This window comes from Paroedura picta, chromosome 4 (assembly GCF_049243985.1).
Source record: "Paroedura picta isolate Pp20150507F chromosome 4, Ppicta_v3.0, whole genome shotgun sequence".
NCBI classification, from domain to species: domain Eukaryota; kingdom Metazoa; phylum Chordata; class Lepidosauria; order Squamata; family Gekkonidae; genus Paroedura; species Paroedura picta.
Genome location: NC_135372.1, coordinates 29,737,451 through 29,761,948, shown reverse-complemented (window position 1 = coordinate 29,761,948; position 24,498 = coordinate 29,737,451). Strand labels below are relative to the sequence as shown.

Sequence of the window (24,498 nt, the reverse complement as noted above, 5' to 3'; positions counted from 1 at the left end):
CGGGCCCTGCAGGAGCTGATGGTTTTCCGCAGGGCCTGTAAGATGGAGCTCTTCCACCAGGTCTATGGTTGAGGCAAGTGCTGTAAGAAGATCTGATTACCCCCACCCCCCAGGAAGCACATCATCCTTCAACCATCTTGAGGATGTTGTTGACATAGCCCTCTGCTGCCCGGTGGCTGGTGTTCCATTATGGGAAAGGATAGTTTTTCCGCCATGTTGGGCTTTTTCTACTGGTTGTTGTTTTAATGGGGTTTTATTGTTCTGGGTTTTGCTGAGTGTGGCAGATAATAAAATAATAATTAGATCCAGCCTGCCGTCCGTCCAACATTCCTCTGGGACACCCAAGCCTCATAGGTCTCCATTTTTCTCCACTGGCTAATATCTCTCCAGGATCTCAGGCAGAAAATCCCAGGTCTCCCATATCACTTTTTGTTTTTTAATCAGAGATGCCAGGGATTGAACCTGGAACTTTCTTAAGAGGCTTTCCCACTAAGCCAGGGTCCCTTCCCAAAGCTCAGTTAGCACCAGCCTTTTCATAAGCCTGAAAGGAATCCAGGTCCTTCTCACTTTTCAAGTCTCCTGTTTTCGCAATTTATCTCCAAACTACAGAGATCAATTCTCCTGGCGAAAATGTCTTTATCTGAGGGCAGACTCCAAGGCATTGTACCCTCTCCCCTTCCCACACCCTCCATGTTCTGCCCCCCAGACCTCCAGGTATCTCCCATCCAGAAAAAGGTAGTCCTCACACCCTCCTCCCAAGAAGATGAATAGTTTGTAATATATTATTAATAATAACTTATCTCCCCACCCCCATACACAAGACATCTTTTATTGCAATCATATTTATTGAAGAGAGAAAGGCACACATGAGGAATACATTATCAGTATGGGGAAAGGAGACGGTCCTGGGAAAGAAAAACTTCCTTTAAGTAGAACTACAGACATGTTTCAGAAAATATCCTTTTTCAGGAGAGGGGAGATGTAGTTTATTTGTCTGTGTCCCCCCCCTTCCCTTTCTAGTAGCTTTAGACAGCAGAAATCTAGAACTCTCACCCAAAACATCTGAGGGCCAAGGAGCTCCAAAGTTGTGTACTGTTACATTATAGAAAGTAGCATTTATGCAAGAGGATAAAAGAGACTTTGTCCTTCCCTGCAGTTTTTATTCATTGCATTTGACATTTGTGCCCAATTCCTCAATTTCACCACCAGTGTTTGTGAGCAAGACTACTCCCACACAAGAAAAGTTCCATTGGGGGCATTCCCCTGCCAAACAGTTCTGGAACCTCTTGGAAAAAAAAATTTGCTTGCATTTTGGAACAAGGGAGGGAAGACAAGCAAGTGTTCAGCACCCGAAATATCGAGTTTGGCTTTTAATTAGCCAGTGAGTGCCATAGCAAGGCAGACCACTAGTTCATTTTGCTGGTGCTAAAATGGCAGCCGGAGCTTGTAGGCCCTGACTCAGCTTCTGCTTCTACGGCAATCGTGTTCCCAGGCCTCTCCTACCACATTTTCTACTATTTTTCAAGAAGAGTGTTTCTAGGCTAAGAAAATTTAGTACAATTTCCAGTTGGGACCAAGAGGCCATTCCATGGGCAAGCCAACACTCAGAATAGCCTAAATTTCCACCAGCCCATCCTTACTCCCACGAGAAAGTCTCCCAAGTTCTACTGCATCTCTATTTCCTCCTTTTCTGGCTTGCCAGATGGGGCAAAGGGCCCCACCAGCCAAGAGAGGGGGGCATTATGGGTAACATGCTCCAGCAATTCATCGGTCAGCTCTCGGGCCTTGCTCACCCTCTCCCTGCTCTGGGCCAAGATGGACGTGGACAAGTCCTGGAAGGATTTGGCAGATAAAAACGAGGCCCGGAGATCGTCGACATTTTGACGGACAAGGTTCACTTTCTCCTGGATGCCTGCTGGGAGGCCCTGGAGGTTGGAGACCAGAGCCATGGTGGTGGAGTGTAGCTGCTGAGCGATACCACGGGAAACCTCCAAAGCTTGAGACTCAATCTGCCGGAAAAAGAATCAGAATCAGGCAGAGCCGGAAGAGACCATAAAAGGCCATCCAGTCCAGCCCTCTCTCCCCACCCCTTTCTGATCTCCTCCAAAAAACAAATGGGTCTCCACCACCTTCCAAAGCACTATATTTTATCTACGAACAGCCCTCCCCATCAGAAAATTCTTCCTAATATTTAAGTAAAACCTCCTTTCCCGTCATTTGAACTCATGGCTCCTAGTCCTCGTCTCTAAAGCTGCAGTAAACAAGTTGGCCCCTTCTTCAACAGGACTTCCTTTTACGTAGTTAGAAGCTGACAGCTAAAACAGTTCTGCAGGACCTGCAAAGAGGAGCTCTTCTGCCAGGCTTTTGGTTAAGACCAGGCATAGCCAACAACATCTAAGAGGCCCCACTCTCTCCCTCCCTCCCAGAACTCCATCAATGCGCTCTGCTCCTGGACCTGTTTGCACTGTTACCATTGTTACAATTATCAGCTCATTGTGGCGCAGGGTGGTAAGGCAGCCAACATGCTGTCTGAAAGCTCTAAACATGAGGCTGGGAGTTCAATCCCAGCAGCCAGCTCAAGGTTGACTCAGCCTTCCATCCTTCCGAGGTCGGTAAAATGGGTACCCAGCTTGCTGGGGGATAAACGGTAATGACTGGGGAAGGCACTGGCAAACCACCCTGTATTGAGTCTGCCAAGAAAACGCTAGAGGGTGTCACCCCAAGGGTCAGACATGACCCGGTGCTTGCACAGGGGATACCTTTACCTATGTTATGGATTGTTTCTTGTACTGTTTATACGTTTTATGTAAACTGCCCTGATCCATCGGGGAGGGTGGTATGTATGTATGTATGTATGTATGAATAAATAAATAAAGTTACAGCTGTTCTATCATTCCTGGCCCTCCTCTTCTCCAAGCAACACACACCCAACTCTCTCCACCTCTCCTTGTAAGGCATGGGTTCCAATCCCTCAACCATCCGAGTCACCCTTCTAACTTAGTCAATAACCTTCTTGAACTGCAGTGGAGGCAACATTCCAATTGAGTCTAACCAATGGCTTTCCTTGCACTAGATTCTTTGCTCCTAGCAATGCCACCTAAAAGGGACCAGCCAAGAGAGTTAGACAAAGCCCGCACAGGTTTCTCCAGAAACGACGAGTAACCTACCTCTGGCTGAGGAGCATCTTTCTGGGTGGTCTCAGGTGACTGCTTCTGATTCCACTGCAGCCACATCTGATGCAGCTTCTCTTGGGCATTTTGGATTTTCTGGTCAACCCCTTGTTTGACGTGCTCAATCTGCGAGGGATCACAAAGGAAGACTCCTCAGTCAGCAAAACTGCAAAGCTTTTTGATAGCAAGTCTCGCCTCTTTCCTTTTACAATGTGTGGAGAGTCTCAAGATCAGAGGTCCCCGCACAAACACCTTTCCTGGTGCCTACCAAGCCCTTTTAGAAAGTGGGCGGGACATATACATATCATGGCTTCTGATTGGCTCTGTAGATTAAAAAGCAAAGCAAAGGGGACGCCTACATGGTAACATAAAGATCGCTGAATCCAGTGTAAAAAGGTAAAGGTAAAGGTATCCCCTGTGCAAGCACCGGGTCATGTCTGACCCTTGGGGTGACGGCTTCTAGCGTTTTCATGGCTGACTCAATACGGAGTGGTTTGCCAGTGCCTTCCCCAGTCATTACCATTTACCCTCCAGCAAGCAAGCTGGGTACTCATTTTACCGACCTCGGAAGGATGGAAGGCTGAGTCAACCTTGAGCCGGCTGCTGGGATCGAACTCCCAACCTCATGGACAGACAGCTTCAGACAGCATTTCTGCTGCCTTACCAGCCTGCGCCACAAGAGGCTCTTTTAGCACAAGAGGAATCCAGTGTAGCAAGTAGAGAAAGAAGAAGTCTTCAATTTTCAAAAACTCTTGAATGAAGACTCTTTGTGCATCTACTTGCTATGCTGGATTCAGTGATCTGGTGTTACCATGCAGGTGTCCCAGTGTCCTTGGGTTTGTTTACTATCCTGTTTATTTCACTGGGTCCCACCTTCCTTTTTCTGTCGATTAAAAGGTGTTGTGTTTAAAATAGAGTTTCTGTGGAAAAGTTGAACTCCATGAGGGCCACCATGACTTGTTTGCAACTTGATGATAAACTCTACTTTCCTAGTTTGCTTCACGTACCCCACCTACTGAATAGCTCAATATTCCAAGAGAGTCCTAATTTTTAGCGACGGTGTTGCATGCACCGTTATATGTTGCTCACCGCCCTGAGCCAGCAACAGGAGGACGGTATAGACATTTAAACAACAGCAATGACAATAACAGATTCCAGTGGGTAGCCATGTTGGTCTGAAGCAGCAGAACAAATTTAGAGTCCAGGGGCACCTTTAAGACTAATAAAGATTTATTCAAGGGATGAGCTTTCACGGACATGCACACTTCAGATACGCATTGTATCTGAGGAAGTGTGCATGCACACGAAGCTTATCCCTTGAATAAAACTTTGTTGGTCTTAAAGGTACCACCTCTAAATATGTGATCGTGATCGTGATCGTACTCCCCTGATCCTGTAGCATTTGTTAAGGCAGCACCCTAACAGCTGTCAAGCCTTGGATCAGGTAGCCTGGCATCTGCAAACTTTTTGAGCTGCCAATGAGCAGCTCTCGCCAAGTGGCTGGGATCAGCATAGCAGCTCAGGTCTCACAAAGCTGAACTGAATTCTCCATCATTCCAAAGCCAGGCAACACCCACGTTAAGTTGACAGCAAGAGATCTGAGAATAGCGCACAGCCACAGAAGGACATCACCCGACCATGAAGGCAACACAAAAATCAAGGGTGCTTTCTTACCAATTCGATGGTCTGGGAGAGCTGTGCAAGGGAGTCTTGAGTGCCCTGCCTGGCAGTCCTCAGCTTGCCCAGGGAGTGCTGGTAGGCCCGGTGGCGGACTTTGCTCGAGAGAGACCCCAGGCGGACAAAGTAGCTCTGCTGCTCTTTCTGCTGCTCCACAGAGGCCATGTCGAACCCTTCCATGGAGGTGGCCAATTGAGCTATAGAACCCAGAGAGAAGGAGCTCAAAGGGGGAAGGACGTTTTAGAAATGATCTTTCTCTCCCCCCCCCTCCCCAAACATCACTTCACACCAAAATGCTTTGGCACGTTACATGTGCGACACACACAGTTGCTCAGAATTGCTGCAGAGCCCAAGTTTCTCAGGGCTCTAGTGGGATGAGGGGTTTTGTTCACAGAGTTATTGTCATTAATCATCATTCAACTCCCACCACGGCTCTCAGCGGGGTGTGCCAGGCCACAGGCCAAGATCCTCCACTCTGCTCAGCATAGTTTGGTTCTCAAATCAGAGCAGTTTTTTGGAAAAATATATTATTATTCATTTGATTTATAGACCACCCTCCCCAATCAGGTTTGGGGCCATGCACACCAGTTGTCAATACAAAATTCTGATTAAAAACAGTAAAAACAGTAAAAATGTAAACCAATAGCCTAAAATGCTCTGTTTGAATTCATTTATTGGGCCTATTTTCTGGCCAATGTCTGTGGTGGAGAAACTAGGGGTGATGGTGCTTGATTTTATTTACTGCTCGGTCTCAAGTATAGGGTATAGTCTGTACAAGGCTTTTTACCCATTCCCAGTTTGAATAAATCCCTCCCATCTACACTGAATTTGATTACCTTTTGATTTGGGGCACTTTAAATTTCCCCTCTGCAACATGCATGATTCATCTGGAGTGATCCTACCTTTCCCCCGCGATATCCAGGAGTGGATATAACCCTCGATATTTGAAAAATTACCATCAGTAAGTGTGCAGATTTTTGCGAATTAACTTCCTTCGCCGTGCCTCATAGCAAAGCAGTCTTCCCTGATTGGCCAGGATGTCAGTTCAAAGACTTCCTAGTTCCCAGTTGCAAGACTTGCCTTAATGTGACCGCGCTCCAGAAACCCTAACTTCTCTCAGCAGAGATGTGCCTCTTGGATTTATTCCCCCCTCATCTGCTGTCTTCAACCCCCCCCCCAAGATCAAGAAAAGAGACTCCTGCTGTGTGTTTGGTTCCCCTCCATGCTCAAAGCCTCCCCTATCAAGTGCAGAACACTTTGTTTCAATGAGGGCAGGGGAGATAGAGGAAGACCCGAGTTCAAATCAATCTGAATTCAGCAGGATGCACAACGGAAAAAACAAAGTAAGTGCAGAATCAGCTCAGGTCTGGTGGAATAGTGGTGTTCTGCAGGCCCTGTGGGGCTTTGACAGCTCCGTTTCCATTTAGTGTTAGATTAGCTTCCCTGAGCCTTACCAGTATGGGAGAACGAAGGCTGCAATTCTATGCAAACCCTTTTGCCAAAAGAGGAATTTACTTCTCCTTGGCCTGCAACAGCTGCATTGTTCTCTCTGCCCTTTATGTGCTGCAGCAGAATCGAAAACCTTCACTTCGTTATCCCATAAAGGTAAAGGTATCCCCTGTGCAAGCACAGAGTCATGTCTGACCTTTGGGGTGACGCCCTCTAGCGTTTTCATGGCAGACTCAATACGGGGTGGTTTGCCAGTGCCTTCCCCAGTCATTACCGTTTACCCCTCAGCAAGCTCATTTTACCGACCTCAGAAGGCTGAGTCGACTTTGAGCAGGCTGCTGGGATTGAACTCCCAGCCTCATGGGCAGAGCTTTCAGACAACATTTCTGCTGCCTTACCACTCTGCGCCACAAGAGGCTCTTCGTTATCCCATGCTGGAACCTAAATACACACACGTCTGCATCCCAAGACCTTGTCATTGATTAGGCTTTCTGCCTCAGACAGGCACCACCAACACTTTAGGAATTATGTTTGGTGGGAAAGAGAATGGCAAATCCCCAGAAGACCTTCTCTTGTATGGGCAATGATGCACATGGTATTGTAAAGAGGAGTTTAGTGGCAGGCCGTGCCATTCCTCTTGTATGTGTGTAGTGTGTATGTATTCCTTTCATTTGTCTTTCCAACCATATTCTGCACGATCGTGCCACTTCTGGGGTTTCTTGAAGCCTGAAGAACAGTTCTGGGGATTCTAAAGTATTAAAAATTTAAGAAAAACTGTAATAGAGCTGCAGCAACACAAACAGAGCTGGATGTATAATTCTGCCCAAGAGGAAGATAATCTTCTCTCTGGATAATAACAGCTACCCAGCAACAAATTTGGAAGAGTATTTCCCCTCGGGAGAAAGGGAGGAGAGACCACACTGAGCAGAGATCTCACCGGACTCAAGAAAATGGAGCTTGTGAATCGGAATCACACAGAAATGGAAGAGACCTATCAAGAGCCATTCTGTCCAGCCCTCCATCTTCTTGGGGACTTAAAAATCCCACACTCTTGACAGGCGCTCACCTGATCTCCAAAAAGCTTCCAATGAAGGAGACTCCCAGGCAGCATATTCCAGCTACCAACAGCCCTCGCCATCAGAAAATGATTCTTAATACTTAAGTGGAACCTTCTTTCTCTTAAGTGGTTCTCAACCTTCCTAATGCCGAGACCCTTTAATACAGTTCCTCATGTTGTGACCCCCAACCATAAAATTATGCAAGTGTTCTTTCACATAAATTAAACCAAAACTGACCAATGGCGTGAAGATCCATTGTTCATGGTTTTTTTTCCAGGGTTCCTCAGTTGAGTTCTACCTCTTGTCCCACCTGGCCGATCTCATTTTCTGCTGCTTCAGACAGACGAAGGCTCTATTCTCAATCTACCCTGCAAGGCTGTTGTGTGGATGGCGCTCCCCCGGCCAAGCTGCTTGCCCTGCCACGACCCCTGTCCCGACCTCCAGGTTGAGAACCACTGTCCTAAGTTGAACTTATGGTCCCAAGTCCTTGTCTCTAAATCTTCAGGAAACCAGTGGTGAGTCTGTCCCTTCACACATTTCTCCATTATCAGCTGCCTAGGTGATACCTTGGAAATAAATGGGCTTTTACACAAATTTAAAATAAAGGTGCCAATGAAAGTCATTCTCCAAAGAGGAAGCCACCTTCCAACTCACCCAGCTCCTCCTCTGTCACTGGAAGGTAGTGATCCACCAGACCCTCGGACTTCTCCAGCATGCTATCCACACCACTGGCCACCATCTGGCCCACTGACGAGGTCATCACTGTGTTGACACTGGTGGCCATTGCCGATCTGGTCATCTCCATGCCTCCGTGAACCGCCCCCTTGGCCTTGTCAACCACTCCGGTCACTGTGCTGGTGACTGCATCCCTGGCCCCTGTGACAGTGTTGCTGATGGTATCTTTGGCCCCTGACATGGTGGAAGACACCAGCTCTTTGGTGTCAGAAAAGATCTAAAAAAAAACCAGACAGCTGTTTAGTGACAAATATATGTTTTTGAGAACAAGATCGAGAGGGATAGGAATTTACTACCCAAGGTCCTAGAAGGGCCCTAGGAAGAGACTTGATGGCATAGGAATCTTTGTTCCTGCAGGACCACTTTCTCCACTAGGCCCTTCAGACACTGGTATGATTAAGCACACAGAACCTGCTCAGGGTCTCCAACCCCAGAGAAATAAAACTGCCCTAAACCAAAGCCCAGCCCAATGGAGTGCTCTTCCAAGCAAGATCAGGGCCCTGCGGGACTTAAAAACTGTTCCAAAGGGCCCATACAACAGAGCTGTTCTGCCAGGCGTATGGTTGAGGCCTAAATATATTTACCAAGCTGGTCTCCCTACTTAAACGAAGAAAGCCCAGACACAATTACAAACGATCTGACACTCAATGAATATATGAACACTTTATTCCCCTTTCTCTCAGATACAGAAAATGGCAGTTAATTTTTGGATTGTTTTAAATGTACATGACTAAAGTTTCAGACCTGTTTTAACCTACTGTAAATTATAAACTTTTGTGAGCCTCCCTGAGCCTTCAGGGGAGGATGGCATATAAATTTGAGAAGAAATAATCTGTTCCACTTAATATTTATTGTAAAGCCATGGAGGACGAGCGTGTCTCATGGCTTAAGTGCCACTCAGCGCTTAATACCCACTCAGGGCAGCTGTCCTGCCCGAGTGCCTACTCCTCCTCCTCCAACCAGCTTGCCTGTCTGTCCAGCAGCCAGCCAATCGCCTTCTGCTCCCCCACCCCTGACCACCCCCTCCTCCTTCCACTTCCCTACGAGGCTTGGAGGCTGCAGCTCCCTACTGTGTGGGAGCTGCCCCTGCCAGTGAGTTCCCTAACAGCTGCCTGCAGCCTTTCCAGGTCCTGGGGGATGGGGGAGGCTGTCCAGAGTTCTTTCACTCTACCCCCCTAATTTAGCACCTGTTGTATTCCTGAATGCAACGGGCTTAGCCCCTAGTAATAAATAAGGCATGTGGGCAGTTTGGGATCAGAGCCTGCAGTCTAGCCTGCAGAGGACCAGTGTGTGTTTTGAAAATATCCTTACATTAAGCAGCTCACAGAATTAGAGTTGACTATGTACCTTCTCAGTCGGCTGCTGAAGGATCGGCAGCTTCTCCTCTAGCTTATCCAGGCCCCTGCATGCATATTCATTGGCACTAGAGACTGCAGAGGGCAAAGAAAATATCTCCAATCAGGACACATCCGAGCTGAAATTCAGCTTCTCTCTGGGAGTATATACAACAGGGGTCCCCAACTCCTTTGAGCTTATGGTATTCTGACACAAAATGGCTGCCACCTGAGAAGGAGCCAGACACAAAATGGCTTCTGTAACTTGCCTTCCGTCACACAATGAACATCCTTGTACTCTGGTGGCCACTTCTTCACAGCTTTTAAAAATCTAGACAGTCATTCAAATCTCCAAATGGCCAATCAGGAACCCTGTTGGGCAAAAGTCCCATTGGCCCTCGCCCTACTTTTCAAAAGCACCAGGAAAAATACTGTTGGGCACCAAAAACTCCCACCAATCTGCCTCCTCTACCTTCTCCGTGGTGGTTCTGTCTGGGTGGAATGCTTTATCAGAAGACATGCACGCACTGCGAGACCTTGTTAGCTTCTGCAGAGTTTCCCTGGTAGCCAAACTGGTATATTCTGTTGGTTGGTCCACAAGCTGGTCAGTCACACCTATCATTTGCCATTCTTCCTCTCCCTTCTGCTGTCCTCAGACCAAGAGTCCGTCCAGAATGGCATTAGAATCTCAAGGATCAACCACCTTTCCTCGTTTCCATAAGAGGCTAATTTTCCAAATCAGTTTAGTGATGGATACAGTATATTCAACTTGGGCAGGCTTTCTCAATGAGGGTTTTGTGAAACTCTGGGGTTTCTTTTTGCTTTGCTCAAATTGTTTTTATTTTATAAGAATATTCAGGGGAAAAAAAAAGAATGACCCTGGGGTTTCTTGAAGTCCATGGAAGGGTTTCCAGAATTTTAATTAATTTTAATAGATTTTTAAAATTTATGACACATTTATCAGGTTATATGACCATATATATAGAGCCTCTTGTGGTACAGAATGGTAAGGCAGCAGACATGCAGTCTGAAGATCTGCCTATGAGGTTGGGAGTTCAATCCCAGCAGCCGGCTCAAGGTTGACTCAGCCTTCCATCCTTCTGAAGTTGATAAAATGAGTACCCAGCTTGCTGGGGGGGTAAACATTACCGTGGAAGGCACTGGCAAACCACCCCATATTGAATCTGCCATGAAAACGCTAGAGGGCGTCACCCCAAGGGTCAGACATGACCCGGTGCTTGCACAGGGGATACCTTTACATTTACCTTTTATGACCATATATAGTCATGTCAACCTGACTCCCCCCCTCCAAAAATAGCCAATGATGGGCCTGGAGGGGGTGGGAAGGGGAGGGGCCTTGGGTGGGCATGTCCACAGCTCTGCTTTCCTAACATCTCCTGCACAATCATGCCCCTTCTGGGTTTTCTCAAAACCTGAAGAATGTTTCAAGGGTTTCCCAATGGTAAAAAAAGTTGAGAAAGGTTGAACCAGGGGCTTTAATTAGTAAATTCACAACTGCAGGTTCTTGACATTTAATAAGATTTTAATATTAAAGATTTTAATATTGCTTTAATATTCACAACACCTTACTCCTGTGGAGATCTCTTGCAACATGAGAATGTTCCCTGGTCTATCTTTCCAGGAGTTGAAAACAGAGCTCTGTTTCTCATTACTGCTGGCCTCTAGAAAAGATACTTACTTTGTGGTTCCAGCTTATTCAAAATGGGCTGGGCTCCGCTGGCAGCAGCAGCAGCAATGGTTTTTACACCTGTCTCTGCCACGTCACAGACCATCTTCACATAGGGGTGGCTCTCTTTAGTAGAGGCATAAGCCGCAGAGACCATGTCGTAGGCAGAGCTGACCAGTGGTAGGTTAGCAACCCTATCAGTTACACACTGATGTAAAGGGGGAGGGAAAAGAATGGCAGTTAGGCACAGATAAGCTCAGAGAGACAAAGCAACTCATGGAATCTGTCCCACATAATATATTTCTGGTAAGGGCTTGGAGGAGGAGCTGGTCTCATGGCTTAAGTGCCACTCAGCGCTTAACACCCGCTCAGCGCGGCTGTCCCACCCGAGTGCCTCCTCTTCCAACCAGCTTGCCTGTCTGTCCAGCGGCCAGCCAATCATCTCCCATTCCCCGCCCCTGACCACCCCCTCCTCCTTCCACTTCCCTCTGAGGCTTGGAGGCTGCAGATCCCTGTGGCGTGAGAGCTGTCCCTAACAGCTGCCTGCAGCCTTTCCTGGTCCTGGGGGGAGTGGGAGGCCGTCCGCAGAATTCTTCCCCACCCCCAATCTAGGACCCATTTTGTTCCTGAATGCAACAGGCTTGGCCACTAGTGGTTTCATAAGGACCAAAAACTTGAGAGTACTTGTGAAAACAAGTCTACTGCACCACAAGCCCCAAGTGTTACTTATCACAGTCTGATCAGTCCATTCGGGGAATTTCCAATTTGGTCTTCATCTCAACCCATTAAGATGAAGAGAGAGTAGCTGACCCAAGATTAGTATGTTTCCTGATTCTTCAGTGATTCGAATCCAGGTCTCTTCCGTAAAACACTGTAACTCCTTACTGCTCAGTTGAAAGAAGAAGAGCTGGGATTTTTTATACTCCACTTCACTACCTGAAGGAGTCCCAAAGTGGCTTACAATCACCTTCCCTTTCCTCTCCCCACAACAAACACCCTGTGAGGGAGGTGGAGCTTAGAGAGCTCTAAGGAAACTGCTATGCAAAAACAGCCCTGAGAGAACTGTGGCCAGCTCAAGGTTAACCTAGTAGGCTGCATGCGGAGCAGTAGGAAATCAAGCCACAAGTCCTTGGAGTAGTGGTGGGGTGTACACCCAACCTTAAAATAAATAAATAAACCCAGTCCTCTAAATTAGAGTCTGTTGCTCTTAATCGCTACACCATGCTGGCTCTCAGGAGACGATTATGGAAGAATCACTACGGATGTATTCAAATGTGTATTCTACATCAAATATAGTGTTATCATTCCACTCACCTCCTTGCACCAACAGAGACATGTGATCACTTAAAAAAGTTTTTTGTAACTGCTGGTAACTCCAGATAGGGAATAGGAAAGGGTGATCCTTGACCACACAGAGCCAAGCCAATCAGGGCTGAACTGGGCACTGCCATCACTCTGCAGGCATAACTTTTTTTGACCAAACCTGGGAAAAAAGCTCTTTCCTCCAACAAGGATTCTAGACAGGGGTCATAAACCCCCGGTCTGCAGCCCGGTGCCGGACCGCAAAGGCCATGGTACCGGGCTGCCGGCAGCCGCGCCTGCCTCCCCCTGCCCGCAGCGAGAGGGAAGGGAAGAGGCAGGCACGCCGGTGACGCAAACGCGCATGCGCGCAGTTGCTGCGCATGCACGTTAGTGTCCCTAGTGGTGAAAATGCGCAAGTGCAACTAGAGCGTGTGTGTGTTAGCGCCACCTGGTGGTGAAAACGTACGTGTGTGGCAACTGCGCATGCACGTTTTCACAGCACCCGGGCCGTCGGCTCTCCCCTCACCCCGGAGGTGGTCCCTGAACTGAGAAAGGTTGGGGACCGCTATTCTAGAGGATTTTACTGCTCAAACAAAAGCTCTTAGTGAGACTTCCATTTCTCAGCCCCACCTGTGTCTCAGCCCCACTGACCTCAAAGGGATAGCGCAAGGCAGTGTGATAAAGCATCATAAATACGTCTCCCAGGAAGCCGTTGCGGTGCAATGTTTAGAATGCTGGGCTACGAAGATATAGGTTCAAATTCCAACTCTGCTCTGGAGCTCAGAAGGGGACGACAGTGGGCCAGTCTCTCACCGCCTTGCCTACCTTATAGGGATGTTGCACAGATAAAACGGGCAAGGGTAAACTAGGCATGCTGCTTTTAAGGAAGGGGAATTAAAAAAAAAATACCCACCAGCTGCTCTATCTGAATAAAAATTCCTTCCCTCTCCCAATGGTGTGTATGGGGGTGGGGTGGGCAGAACTGGCAACAACACCTGTGACCAAGGGCAGAGTGGCATCCAGTCTGTCATCATTCCGGCTATTGGCCGGAGCTCTGCCAGGCTGGCCACAGCCTGAACCTGGGAGTGCTTCCAAGCTCTATTTCCCTGCAATACCTAGCACAAGATTAGAAGCTTGCCTCAGGTGCAGAAAGCGCTCCCTTGAACTTTGGATCCATCTTCTCTTTCACACTCTCCCTTCCCAACCAGCAAGACAGCCCTGCTCCAGAGGAGACCCTATAGACCCATAATGGAAGACCTTGAAACAACAACTTAGAGATCATCTATAGCAGGGGTAGTCAACCTGTGGTCCTCCAGATGTCCATGGACTACAATTCCCATGAGCGTTTTCTGGCAGGGGCTCATGGGAATTGTAGTCCATGGACATCTGGAGGACCACAGGTTGTCTACCCCTGATCTATAGGGCAACCGAACACATCTGGTGTGGGTTAGTCAAGGTCTAACCCACCTTGGAGTGGCAGCCTCTAATCTGGAGAGCAGGGTTTGATTCCCCACTCCTTCATGCAGCCATCTGGGTGACCTTGGGGCCAGTCACAGTTCTCTCAGGGTTCTCTCAGCCTCACCTACCTCACAGGGTGTCTGTTGTGGGTAAGTGATTGTAAGTGGTTTTGAGACTCCTTTGGGTAGAGAGAAGTGGCATACAATCCCCCAGCTCTCTTCTTCTCACCCTGAGCGTTTTGAAGAAACGGTAGAATTTATTAATTTATTTCTGTTTTATTTATTACATTTAAATCCTGCCACTCCCGGTAAACCGGCTCGTGGCGGGTAACAGTTGATTAAAACCCCATAACAATAAAATCCCATTAAAATACCAATAAAACATTCCAAAACATTACTTAAGAACACATGGTGGTAAAAATTTCTGCCACCCCATGACAGACCAAACCAGCAGATGGGTATAAGATCTACTCTAGGCCTTTCTCCCTAATGCAAGAGTTTGCAGAATTGATCCTCTGCATAAGATTCACTGTATTAAGTTTGAATCAGAGGCGCACATATGGACGTTTCCAGTCTGAAACTAAAGATGAACTTTTGGACACTGTTTTCAGCTTGGAAATCGGCAAATGCACACCCCTAATCTTAAATGCTATGATGCCAAATAGGTCCCAGGACAAAAAAGTACTTTACCCTAAGAGGAATTGGCTTGTGTAACTCCCTGCCACAGGACATAGCAATGACTGCTTTAAATGGGCACTACTCACATTCCTGTGGGATAGGTCTGATCAACTGCTACATGAGAAACAAATGGAACCTCCCCAGCCAGAGGCAGTATATCTTTGAATGGCAGTTACAACAGGGGAAGACCTGACCCTTGTCTGTAGTGCTTCCACGGGCATACACCTGGCCGGAGCGCAAACAAGGCCCTGGACTAGGGTCATTAGCCTAACACGAACATGGCTGCTGATACAAGTTTGATCAGGTAGACCACCTATAAAATTACTCAAACAGAGTAAAAGGAGGAAAACATCCTGGAGGCACTTACTTTTGGATCTTGTTCTGCCGTTGAAGCAGCTGAGGCGGCAGCACCGTCAGGGGAAGCCATGCCGAGATCTGGGGCGACTGAAACAGAGAAAGAGAAACTCTGAGTTGTATTAAGATAAGCTCGGGGTAAACTCGAGAGCTCTTGATCAGAGGTCGGAAGATAAGAGGAAACATGTGAGCAGGAATGTACAGTGCTGGTCAGCAACTAGATTCCTTGCAGGGCTGATTTCTGAGTCAGGCAATGCAGGTCCAAGAGTCCCTGACAAATCCAGCTGCCAATCTGGGTCAAAGGGCATGAGCAGGCCATAAGAGGTAGAGTTTGCCCTTCGGGGATTCCCCTTCCTGGCCTCCTGGTGCCTGGTGGGGCAGGTTACTCCCAGCCAATAATATGTGTCACTGACTGGATGAATTGGAATTGCAGCAACCTGTTGTTTTCCAATAAGATGGGAGATATTGCTATGCATGGATGCATGCCTAGACATCAAGGTGCCACAAGCTTAAACCCAGCATCACCATTCAGAGATTTTGCTTCTAGGGATCAGCAGAGGTGCTGAAGCCTGAACATCAAGTCACAAATATTTGCCATTTCACAGAAAACAGGCACCATGCCTTGCTGATATGGCACAAGGCACACGGAAGTCTTTTTATTATTATTATTATTTAGATGTATTTCCCACCACTCCCCGTAGGCTCATGGCGGGTCACAACAGTCCTATCCCCATTAAAATACCCATTAAAAGACTTTAAAACAATCCCAACATGGCGGAAGTTCTTATTCTTCCCACCCCTGCTATCAGAGCGGCAGGGAGGGTGGGGAGGAGATCTAACTTACTAGGTCCGGGGGGGGGGGAAATGTTGGCACTCATTCGCTGACCCCGGCCTCAACCAAAAACCTGGCGGAAGAGCCAGGTTACTTTGTACATTTCAACTTTCCTTTGTGTTTTGGTTTTGCTGTCACATCACAGCTGACTTATGGCACCTCCAGGAGATTTTCAAGGCAAGAGACGGTCAGAGGTGGCCTGTCTTGGCCTGCCTCCCCATCACAGCCCTTGACTTCCTTGGATGGAAGCGGTAACCAGGGCTGGCCCTATTTAGATTCTAAGATTTGATCAGAACGTGCTAGCCTGGGCTATTCAAGTCAGGACTCTTTACACTTCATTTTGGGGGACCCCTGGAGAACCAAATTCATCTGCCTCTTGGTTTAATCTCTCGAGAGCAGCCTTTTCCAGCCTTTTGACTGTGGAGGAACCACATAATAAATGAACTGGGAGGGGTAGGTTTCAGTGAAAAACACGAATTGTGAAACAGTACAGATGCACTCGGACAACAATGGCAATAATAAATCAAGGAAAAGTCGTCTCTTCAATTTCAGTTGTTTTTGTAATCCTTCATATAAGCCCCAACGTGTTTCACCTGTTGGCTTTATCAAGGGACAAATATAAGTGTTTCAAACACACTTCTTATATGCAAAAAACTTGTCTCTTGGATAGTATGTAAGGTCGTTCCATTAGCTAAGAGCTGCGATTGATATGACCTTACATACTATCCAAGAGACAAGTTTTTTGCGTGCTGGTGAAACACGTTGGGACTTCTATGAAGGATTAAAAAAAAACAACTGAAATTGAAGAGAGACTACTTTTACTTGATTGATTATTGCCATTGTTGTCCCAGTCCTTCAGAGAACTGGGCATGGGAGAAAGAGGCAGGCGCTAATCAATCAATCTTTTCCATTGTGGAGAGACTAGGCCTAAAGAACAGTGGTTCTCAACCTGGGGGTCGGGACCCCTTTGGGGGTCGAACAACCTTTTCCCTGGGGGGCACCGCCACTGCTAATGCTCCTCCTGCAGGTGCCCACACTTGGCCACCAGCCCACATCCCTTTACTGATGTCTCCAAAACAGTTTTGTCTGAGGGAGGGTGCATGCACACGAAAGCTCATGCCTTGAACAAATCTTTGTTGGTCTTAAAGGTGCCCCTGGACTCAATTTTGGTTCTTCCAAATCATTGGTTTTTGTTACTCAGTTCATAAGCTGCCCTTCTCTCCAGGGGGGACCCAAAGTGACCGACATCACTCCTCTTCCATTTCATTCCCACAACAGCCTTGCGAGGTAGATCGAGATAGAGCAGCGGCAAAGAGCGAGATCGGCATGGTGGGACAAGAAGCAGAACTGAACCGAGAAACCCCGGGGGGGGGGGGGGAAACCTACTTTATAGACAATCACCAACAATGGATCTTCACACCATTGGTCAGTTTCGGTTTAATTTCTGTGAAAGAACCCTTGCTTAATTTTATGGTTGGGGGTCAACACAACATGAGGAACTGTATTAAAGGGTTGTGGCAATAGGAAATTTGAGAACCTCTGCTGTAGAGCAACAGAGTTAGTGGGCTCCAGTGACATCCAGAGATGTCAGCAGCCATCCAAGCTTCTGGGAGAGGCTGTGTAACCCCTGGGGAGCTCTCGTGTAACTCCTGGGTTCCCTATAGCCCTGGTTTGGAATCCCTGCTCTGGAGTACTATGCTAAAGGGTGTATGTGTGGAGAATTCCCAATCAGGGCAGTGGCTGTGAGAGTTAAATTGACCGAGAATATAACTGCAGCTATGTAGGAGCAGACCAGTGGTGTCTCTCCCTAACCTGTTTGGCCCCAGTGGAATTTTGATCTACCATGGTGGGTGCAGCAACAAAATGGTTGCCACAGGAGGCGGAGATAGCCACACAATGGCTGCCACAGCTTAGCTTCAGTCATGCAAGATCCTTGTGCGATGGTGCCAGCAACATTTAAAAAAAAAAATCTGTGAAGCCATTCAATTATCCAGCGGCCAATAAGAAGCCTTGTTGGAGCCTGTCCGCTTTCTAAAAGCACTTGGCAGGTGTCAGGAAAGATAGAGCCATCAACCATTCACTTCTGGAAACCTAAAGATTTCTGCTACTGTTGCAAGGATAACTACTCAGAGATACATACTTGAGGGATCCCTGCCGCTTTAGTGTGGTGGTTAAGAGTGGTGGCCTTTAATCTGGAGAGCTGGGTTTGATTCCCCGCTTGCTGCAGCCAGCTGGGTGACCTTGGGCCAGTCACAGTCCTGTTAAGAGCTCACAGAACAGGTCTGTTAGAACTCTCTCAGTCCCACCTACCTCACAGGCTGTCTGCTATGCAGAGAGGAAGGGAAGACAATTATAAGCCACTTTGAGTCTCCTTTGGGCAGTGAAAAGCAGGGTATAAAAACTAACCAATAAATTTGCCCAATCCCTTCAAAAGAAAAATCAACTAAAGTGATAGTCCTCATTCTTCCTTTGGCAGCCAATCTCACATTTTATGACTTTCCCGGTGAGGAAGAACTTACAAAGTTCAGATCTAGGGTGAGATACAAAGCTGGGTTTTAGCTAATACTAGATGAGCCAGACATTGGAGCTCAAAATTGTAGTATATACAGCCATTCTAAAAGGTCACCAAGTATGGCCAAGCATCCCTCCCACACCCTTTAGGGCCTAGCTTCTTGGCAAGGCTTACGAACTGACAGAGAAAGAAGTCTCTTCACTGATTTAGGGATTCTATGCTCCATGTTGCACAAGCCCTGGCTGACGTGCAAAGCCAAATATTCACATCACCCGCTATTCTTGCCACAGATCTGGGACAGAGGCCTTCCCCCTTTCACCCAACCCTCTTTTGCAAGAAAGCTGCTGGCCTCCAACCCTCAACCACAGGGGTGAGTCAACGGCGGCCCTTTCCCCCACATTTGCCTTGTGTGGTAATTTCTTCATCTCCCCCTGTCAGAATGTGCTCCACACCACGTTGCAGGGAGAAGAAAACTTCTCAGCTGTATCAAAACATACTGAAGATACATATTCCAGGGGATTGATTGGCTGTTTTGACAAAGAATTATCATTGGCTGTATTTGGTTAAATTCAAGAGGGTAGCCGTGTTGGTTTGAAGTAGCACAATGAAATCATAATCCAGTAGCACCTTTAAGACCAACAAAGATTTATTCAGGGTGTGAGCTTTCGAGTGCAAGCACTCTTCCTCAGACTATGAACTCCATACATGACAGGGAATATATAGCAAAAATCAGTTCTGTTACATCAGTAGACTGTGTCACACAACCAAATACAGCCAGTGATATTTCTTTGTCAAAACAGCCAATCAAACCCCTGGAATTCAGTTGTAGTTTAGAAGAAGAAGAAGAGTTGGTTCTTATATGCCGCTTTGCTCTACCCGAAGGAGGCTCAAAGCGGCTTACAGTCGCCTTCTCTTCCTCTCCCCACAACAGACACCCTGTGGGGTGGGTGAGGCTGAGAGAGCCCTGATATTACTGAAGAAGAAGAAGAGTTGGTTCTTATATGCCGCTTTGCTCTACCCGAAGGAGGCTCAAAGCGGCTTACAGTCGCCTTCTCTTCCTCTCCCCACAACAGACACCCTGTGAGGGAGGGAAGGCTGAGAAAGCCCTGATATTTCTGCTCAGTTAGAACAGTTTTATCAGTGCCGTGGTGAGCCCAAGGTCACCCAGCTGGCTGCATGTGGGGGAGTGTGGAATCGAACCCAGCATGCCAGATTAGAAGTCCACACTCCTAACCACTACACCAAACTGGATCTCTACAAAAACACTGCCTGTGTCAGTGATCAAAGGCTCTCACCTCACCGTATGCTGCTTGCCCCATTTGTCTCCATACAACTGTGAAATATTCTTACAAGGTAATTGCTGGTAACTACCTTATCCCAAGGCCAGGGAGTCAAATTCAAAATTCAATTAAATTGCCATTACCTTACAGTCACATTATCACAAATAAAATAAATTGTGAGGAATACGGATACACGAGTTGAACAAGGCTAGCATGAATAGTGAGATAAGAAACCCATGTCCTTATTGAGCCACACAATCATAGTTGTGTGACACAGTCTACTGATGTAACAGAATTCATTTTTGCTATATACTCCCTGTCATGTAAGGAGTTTGTAGTCTGACGAAGAGTGCTTGCACTCGAAAGCTCACACCCTGAATAAATCCTTGCTGGTCTTAAAGGTGCTTGTGAACTGCTCACGTTAAGTCACAATTAAGACTCTTAGAACTCTTTTCAGGGCAGAGCACTGCATGTGGCAGAGAACAGAATGGCCTGCCGGATCGCTTCAGAAAAGAATGAGACACATCTGTGAAGGATGGTAGTTTCCTCAACAGCTGTTCGGCAGGATAACTAAATGGAACCTTCATGTCCTGAGGCAGTAATTGCCTAAATACCAGTTGCTAGATACAGCATCAGGGGAAGTACTTGGGCCACTGTGGCAGGAAATAAGATGGCGGACTAGACGGATCCTGGGTCCAGCCCAGCAGAGTTGTCGCGTGTCTTAAAACGGAGCCTCAAGGCAAAATGAAGCACATTCCTTAAAGATGCATGACAGAACTCTGGTGGAAAGGTTCAGCCGCAACCCGATCAGTCTTTCAGGAAAAGACTGTTGAATGCTTTTAGTCCTCCTGGGAGGATATGAAGTAGCAAAAGCAGTATTTTTGTTTGTTTGTTTGAAGACAGTAACATCCAACTTCGTTTCTTCTGGTGTAAAGAGATGAGACATGGGGAGGAGATTGTATTTTAATGGCCATTGTTTTTTTTTATTTGGGATTTCGCGGTAGTTTAAGGCCACTTCTGGACACCCAGCTGGCTGCATGTGGGGGAGCGGGGAATCAAACCTGGTTTGCCAGATTAGAAGCTGCTGCCCCTAAGCAGAGCTGGCTCTCTAGTTACTTCACTGCTCTAGCTTAACTTTATCCATCCAGTGCAGGGATTAGCAGGCATAATGCCAATGTGCACTTCCACACATGGGTGCATGTGAGAGAGAAGCCACTGTCATCCCCAAATCAGAAATTCAACTTTTGGAGACTTGGAGCGGAAACTCAGAAACCAAGCCAGCAATTCACACGAATACAATTTGAAACAGGTATCTCGCACCCCAAATAGGGACAGCGGTTTTCTAGAAGCCTACTAGAACAGGACCACTACTGCACTCCCTTCCTCTTTAAGCAGGCACAATCCAGCTTCCTGTCTCAGCTCCATTGAGATGACAGCAGCTCTTCTGCTTTCCCATACAAAACCCTGCAAGGTTGGTTAGGCCAAGCAAAACTGGGACAAGGGGAGCCAAGTTTTTTGAGTGGGCAGGGATAACCGGACACAGGTTTCCCCAATCCTAGTCCAACCTGGTTCTGTAACCAGATTAGGACAACTGAACTCTGAGGGCTGCTTCATAAAGAGACAAGATAGGTAAAGGTGCAAGCACAGAGTCATGTCTGACCCTTGGGGTGACGCCCTCTAGTGTTTTCATGGCAGACTCAATACGGGGTGGTTTGCCAGTGCCTTCCCCAGTCATGACCGTTTACCCCCCAGCAAGCTGGGTACTCATTTTACCGACCTCGGAAGGATGGAAGGCTGAGTCAACCTTGAGCCGGCTGCTGGGATTGAACTCCCAGCCTCATGGGCAGAGCTTTCAGACGGCTGCCTTACCACTCTGCGCCACAAGAGACAAGATACATGGAGGCTAAGCATCATCTAGGACAGTGGTCCCCAACCCGCAGCCCAGTGCCCAGTGCTCCCTCTCCCTGACCCCCCGCAGTAAGAAACTTCCCAGGCTGCAAGCTTGCGGCCCGGGAAGCTTCTTACTGCGGGAGAGGAGGGAGAGGGAATCAGGGCCGCGCCCGCGCTTCGCGCATGCACAGCCAAAATCACGCATGCATGGCACTTTCGCGCATGCACGAAAGTGCCGTGCATGCACGAGTTCGGCCACGCATGGTGCATGTGCAGCCCAGCTGCGCATGCATGGCATACGCAGGCGGGCAGTTGCCCTGCCGGTCCCCAGCCTCGAAAAGGTTGGGGACCACTGTTCTAGGACAGTAAACCCCAGTAAACCGAGCTTGATTTTACTTGCAAGCAAGCTCACAACAGCAGACTAGTCTTTCCCAGTAAGCGTACGAAGGACTGCAGTTTAAATACCAGTAGAAAAGGGTCCAGAAGCACCTTGAAGACGAGCACAATTTATGGCAGGGGAGGAGCTTTTGAGAGTCACTGCTCACTTCTTCAGATTATTATAGATAGAAGAAGACACACCCAGATTGAAGACTAGCTTGATGTTGATATGGTTTTAAATTATAATTGGTTTAAATTTTGAAATTAATTTTAATTGACAATTTTAATTGTATTATTGATGTATCTTTTAGATGTTTACCGCCCTGAGCTGGCCCTGCTGGGAGGGCGGTATGTAAATTCAATGAATAAAGTTAAATAAGTACCGGTATATTGATCCAGTACACAGTCTCCAAGCTAGAACCCCCAAACGCAAAGTCCACCCCCCCTTCCAAATTAGCTGTTCAGAGTTAATTTACAGCAACCCCCACCGCAAGCTGCGGAATTCTTCCGGCAGAAACTTCTAAGGCCTAGAATCCATTTACAAGCTGAAGATGGTGCTACCTAAACACTGTTATTATTACATGAAAAAAACCACATTAATGTAGACTGCTCTTATTCCTGGAGGCTATTCCTCCGAATCAACACCCGTGCCTTCACCTTCATATAGCACACCTCCAAAACCTAGCTGCAACAGACCCCCCCTTCCCCCCCCAAAAAAGAAATAACAGCTCATCTCCAGTAAATGAGATTTACTTCCAAGCAAAGATGCGTAAAAGGAAAGGGATCTGAATTAACACACGTGCCTCCACTTAGCACACCTCCACAACCTAACTACAACCGTACTTAGACTTTTTTTGGGGATGAGTGCTTCTTACTTCCAAACACCCGTTTTGAACCAGAACGCCCCCCAAAACGCTCTCACTCACCTTAATTACTAGTTGAAACCAATCAAGTGCGACTCTCCCAGATTCCGGAGTGACTCCGCTTTGAAACTCCGGGAAAACGGTAGTCTTTTAAAGTCCTCGGCTTGTGGGTGGGGCCAGACTAGGGAGGGAGGGAGGAATCCAAACTTCTATAGAAACCGGAGTCCCCAAAAGGATCACGTGACCTCCGGTTCCTGAAACTGACCAGTCCCCGCCCCTCCGTACTGCTCAATCTGCCGCTGGGAGTGGATTTCTAAGACGCATCGGTTACAAGTTGTGCTTTTTCGTCCCGTCAAGAGCGCTGTTTTGGGTGCCTCCTTGAAACTGCCTTTTGGCTTTCTCCACCCATTTTCTTTTCGAGAAGAAAGGAGCAAAAGCCCAATTAACGGCAGGCTTCGCCGTAACTACCTTTCTGTTACTCTGAGGAAGAGTGCTTGCACTCGAAAGCTCACGCCTTGAATAAATGTTTGTTGGTCTTAAAGGTGCCACTGGACTCTGATTTTGTTGTGCCTTTTTGAAGGGGACAGTTCCCTTTTCTCCACATTTCCCAGCAGCCCGCTCACTTTAATAAAAATGTCAGTTTTGTCCCTTTTTCATAAACGGGACCTGCTGTGGTATACCTGCTGTAGCACTAGTTTTCATTTTGAAGAAGAAGAGTTGGTTCTTATATGCCACTTTACCCAAAGGAGTCTCAAAGCGACTTGCAATCCCCTTCCCTTTCCTCTCCCACAACAGACACCCTGTGACGTGGGTGAGGCTGAGAGAGTCCTGATATCTCTGCTCGGTCAGAACAGTTTTATCAGTGCCATGGGGAGCCCAAGGTCACCCAGCTGGCTGCATGTGGGGGAGCGCAGAATCGAACCCGGCTCGCCAGATTAGAAGTCCGCACTCCTAAACACTATACCAAACTGCCATCTAGATGAAGTTTTGAGACAATGAGGATTATGCTAGGAGTAAGACAAAACTGTGTCACAGTGCATGAGACATTTTTGAAGGTGTCAAAAGACCAAAATTTGCTGCCCAAGATTACTTCATCTGAGAAATAGTCATAGTACCCCTCTATTCTGTCTCCTTAAATTTTAGATTCAAGTGGGTTGCCGTGTTGGTCTTAAGTAGCACAACTAAAACAGTCCAGTAACACCTTTAAGACCAACAAAGATTTATTCAAGGTGTGAGCTTTAGAGTGGAAGCACGGCTTGAAAAAATCTTTGTTGGTCTTAAAGGTGCTATTGGACTCTACTTTCCTTAAATTTTAGTATGGGTTCCATCACTGAAGGATACTGGTAAGCTCAATAGGTTTATAAAACTTGTTTTACTGTCACGAATACAGAATATTTAACCTCTGTCCCATTTTTACCAGCCCAATGTCCCCTTTTTGCATCAAGGAAACAGGGTCAGCCTAGTTAAAGTCTCAAAGTTTGTGGCGGGGAATGACTTCAGGGCTTGGTTACGCACAGGAAGTTTTCTGTGCTGTTACTCAGAGAAAAAAAAGCAGTGCATTTGGCCGTGCTTTTCTGACTGCTACCCATCTCCAGCCATGTCCTGTTGGTAGATTCAAGAGCTGAGCCCAGTTGATCTGAAGCAGGAGAACCGGCAGGCCCCTGCACAGATGTTTTAAAGGGGAGGGTGGTGGTGGCTCAGTGCATTCCAGAACCTCTGTGAAATGTCTTAATTCTTTCTTGATTTTTTAAGGCTCGATTATTTTTCTATCTCGTACCACTTTAAGAGGTTTTCATTGACTTGTTTAATCTTTTTTTGTGGGGGTATAACTCCACAAAACCT

At 47.2% G+C, this 24,498-nt stretch overlaps 1 protein-coding gene across 1 annotated transcript; it reads right to left on the bottom strand.

Annotated features, from left to right (window-relative positions):
• Positions 1-826: 826 nt before the first annotated feature.
• LOC143835051 (perilipin-3-like) lies at positions 827-22,895 on the bottom strand. The gene is made up of 8 exons (XM_077332159.1): positions 22,720-22,895; positions 14,915-14,991; positions 11,123-11,318; positions 9,437-9,519; positions 8,009-8,306; positions 4,845-5,044; positions 3,168-3,296; positions 827-2,009 (listed from the first exon to the last, which is right to left on the bottom strand). Exons 2-8 carry the CDS (start codon positions 14,972-14,974, stop codon positions 1,665-1,667), a joined length of 1,311 nt encoding a protein of 436 aa, XP_077188274.1. The 5' UTR covers positions 14,975-14,991; positions 22,720-22,895; the 3' UTR covers positions 827-1,664.
• Positions 22,896-24,498: the final 1,603 nt, after the last annotated feature.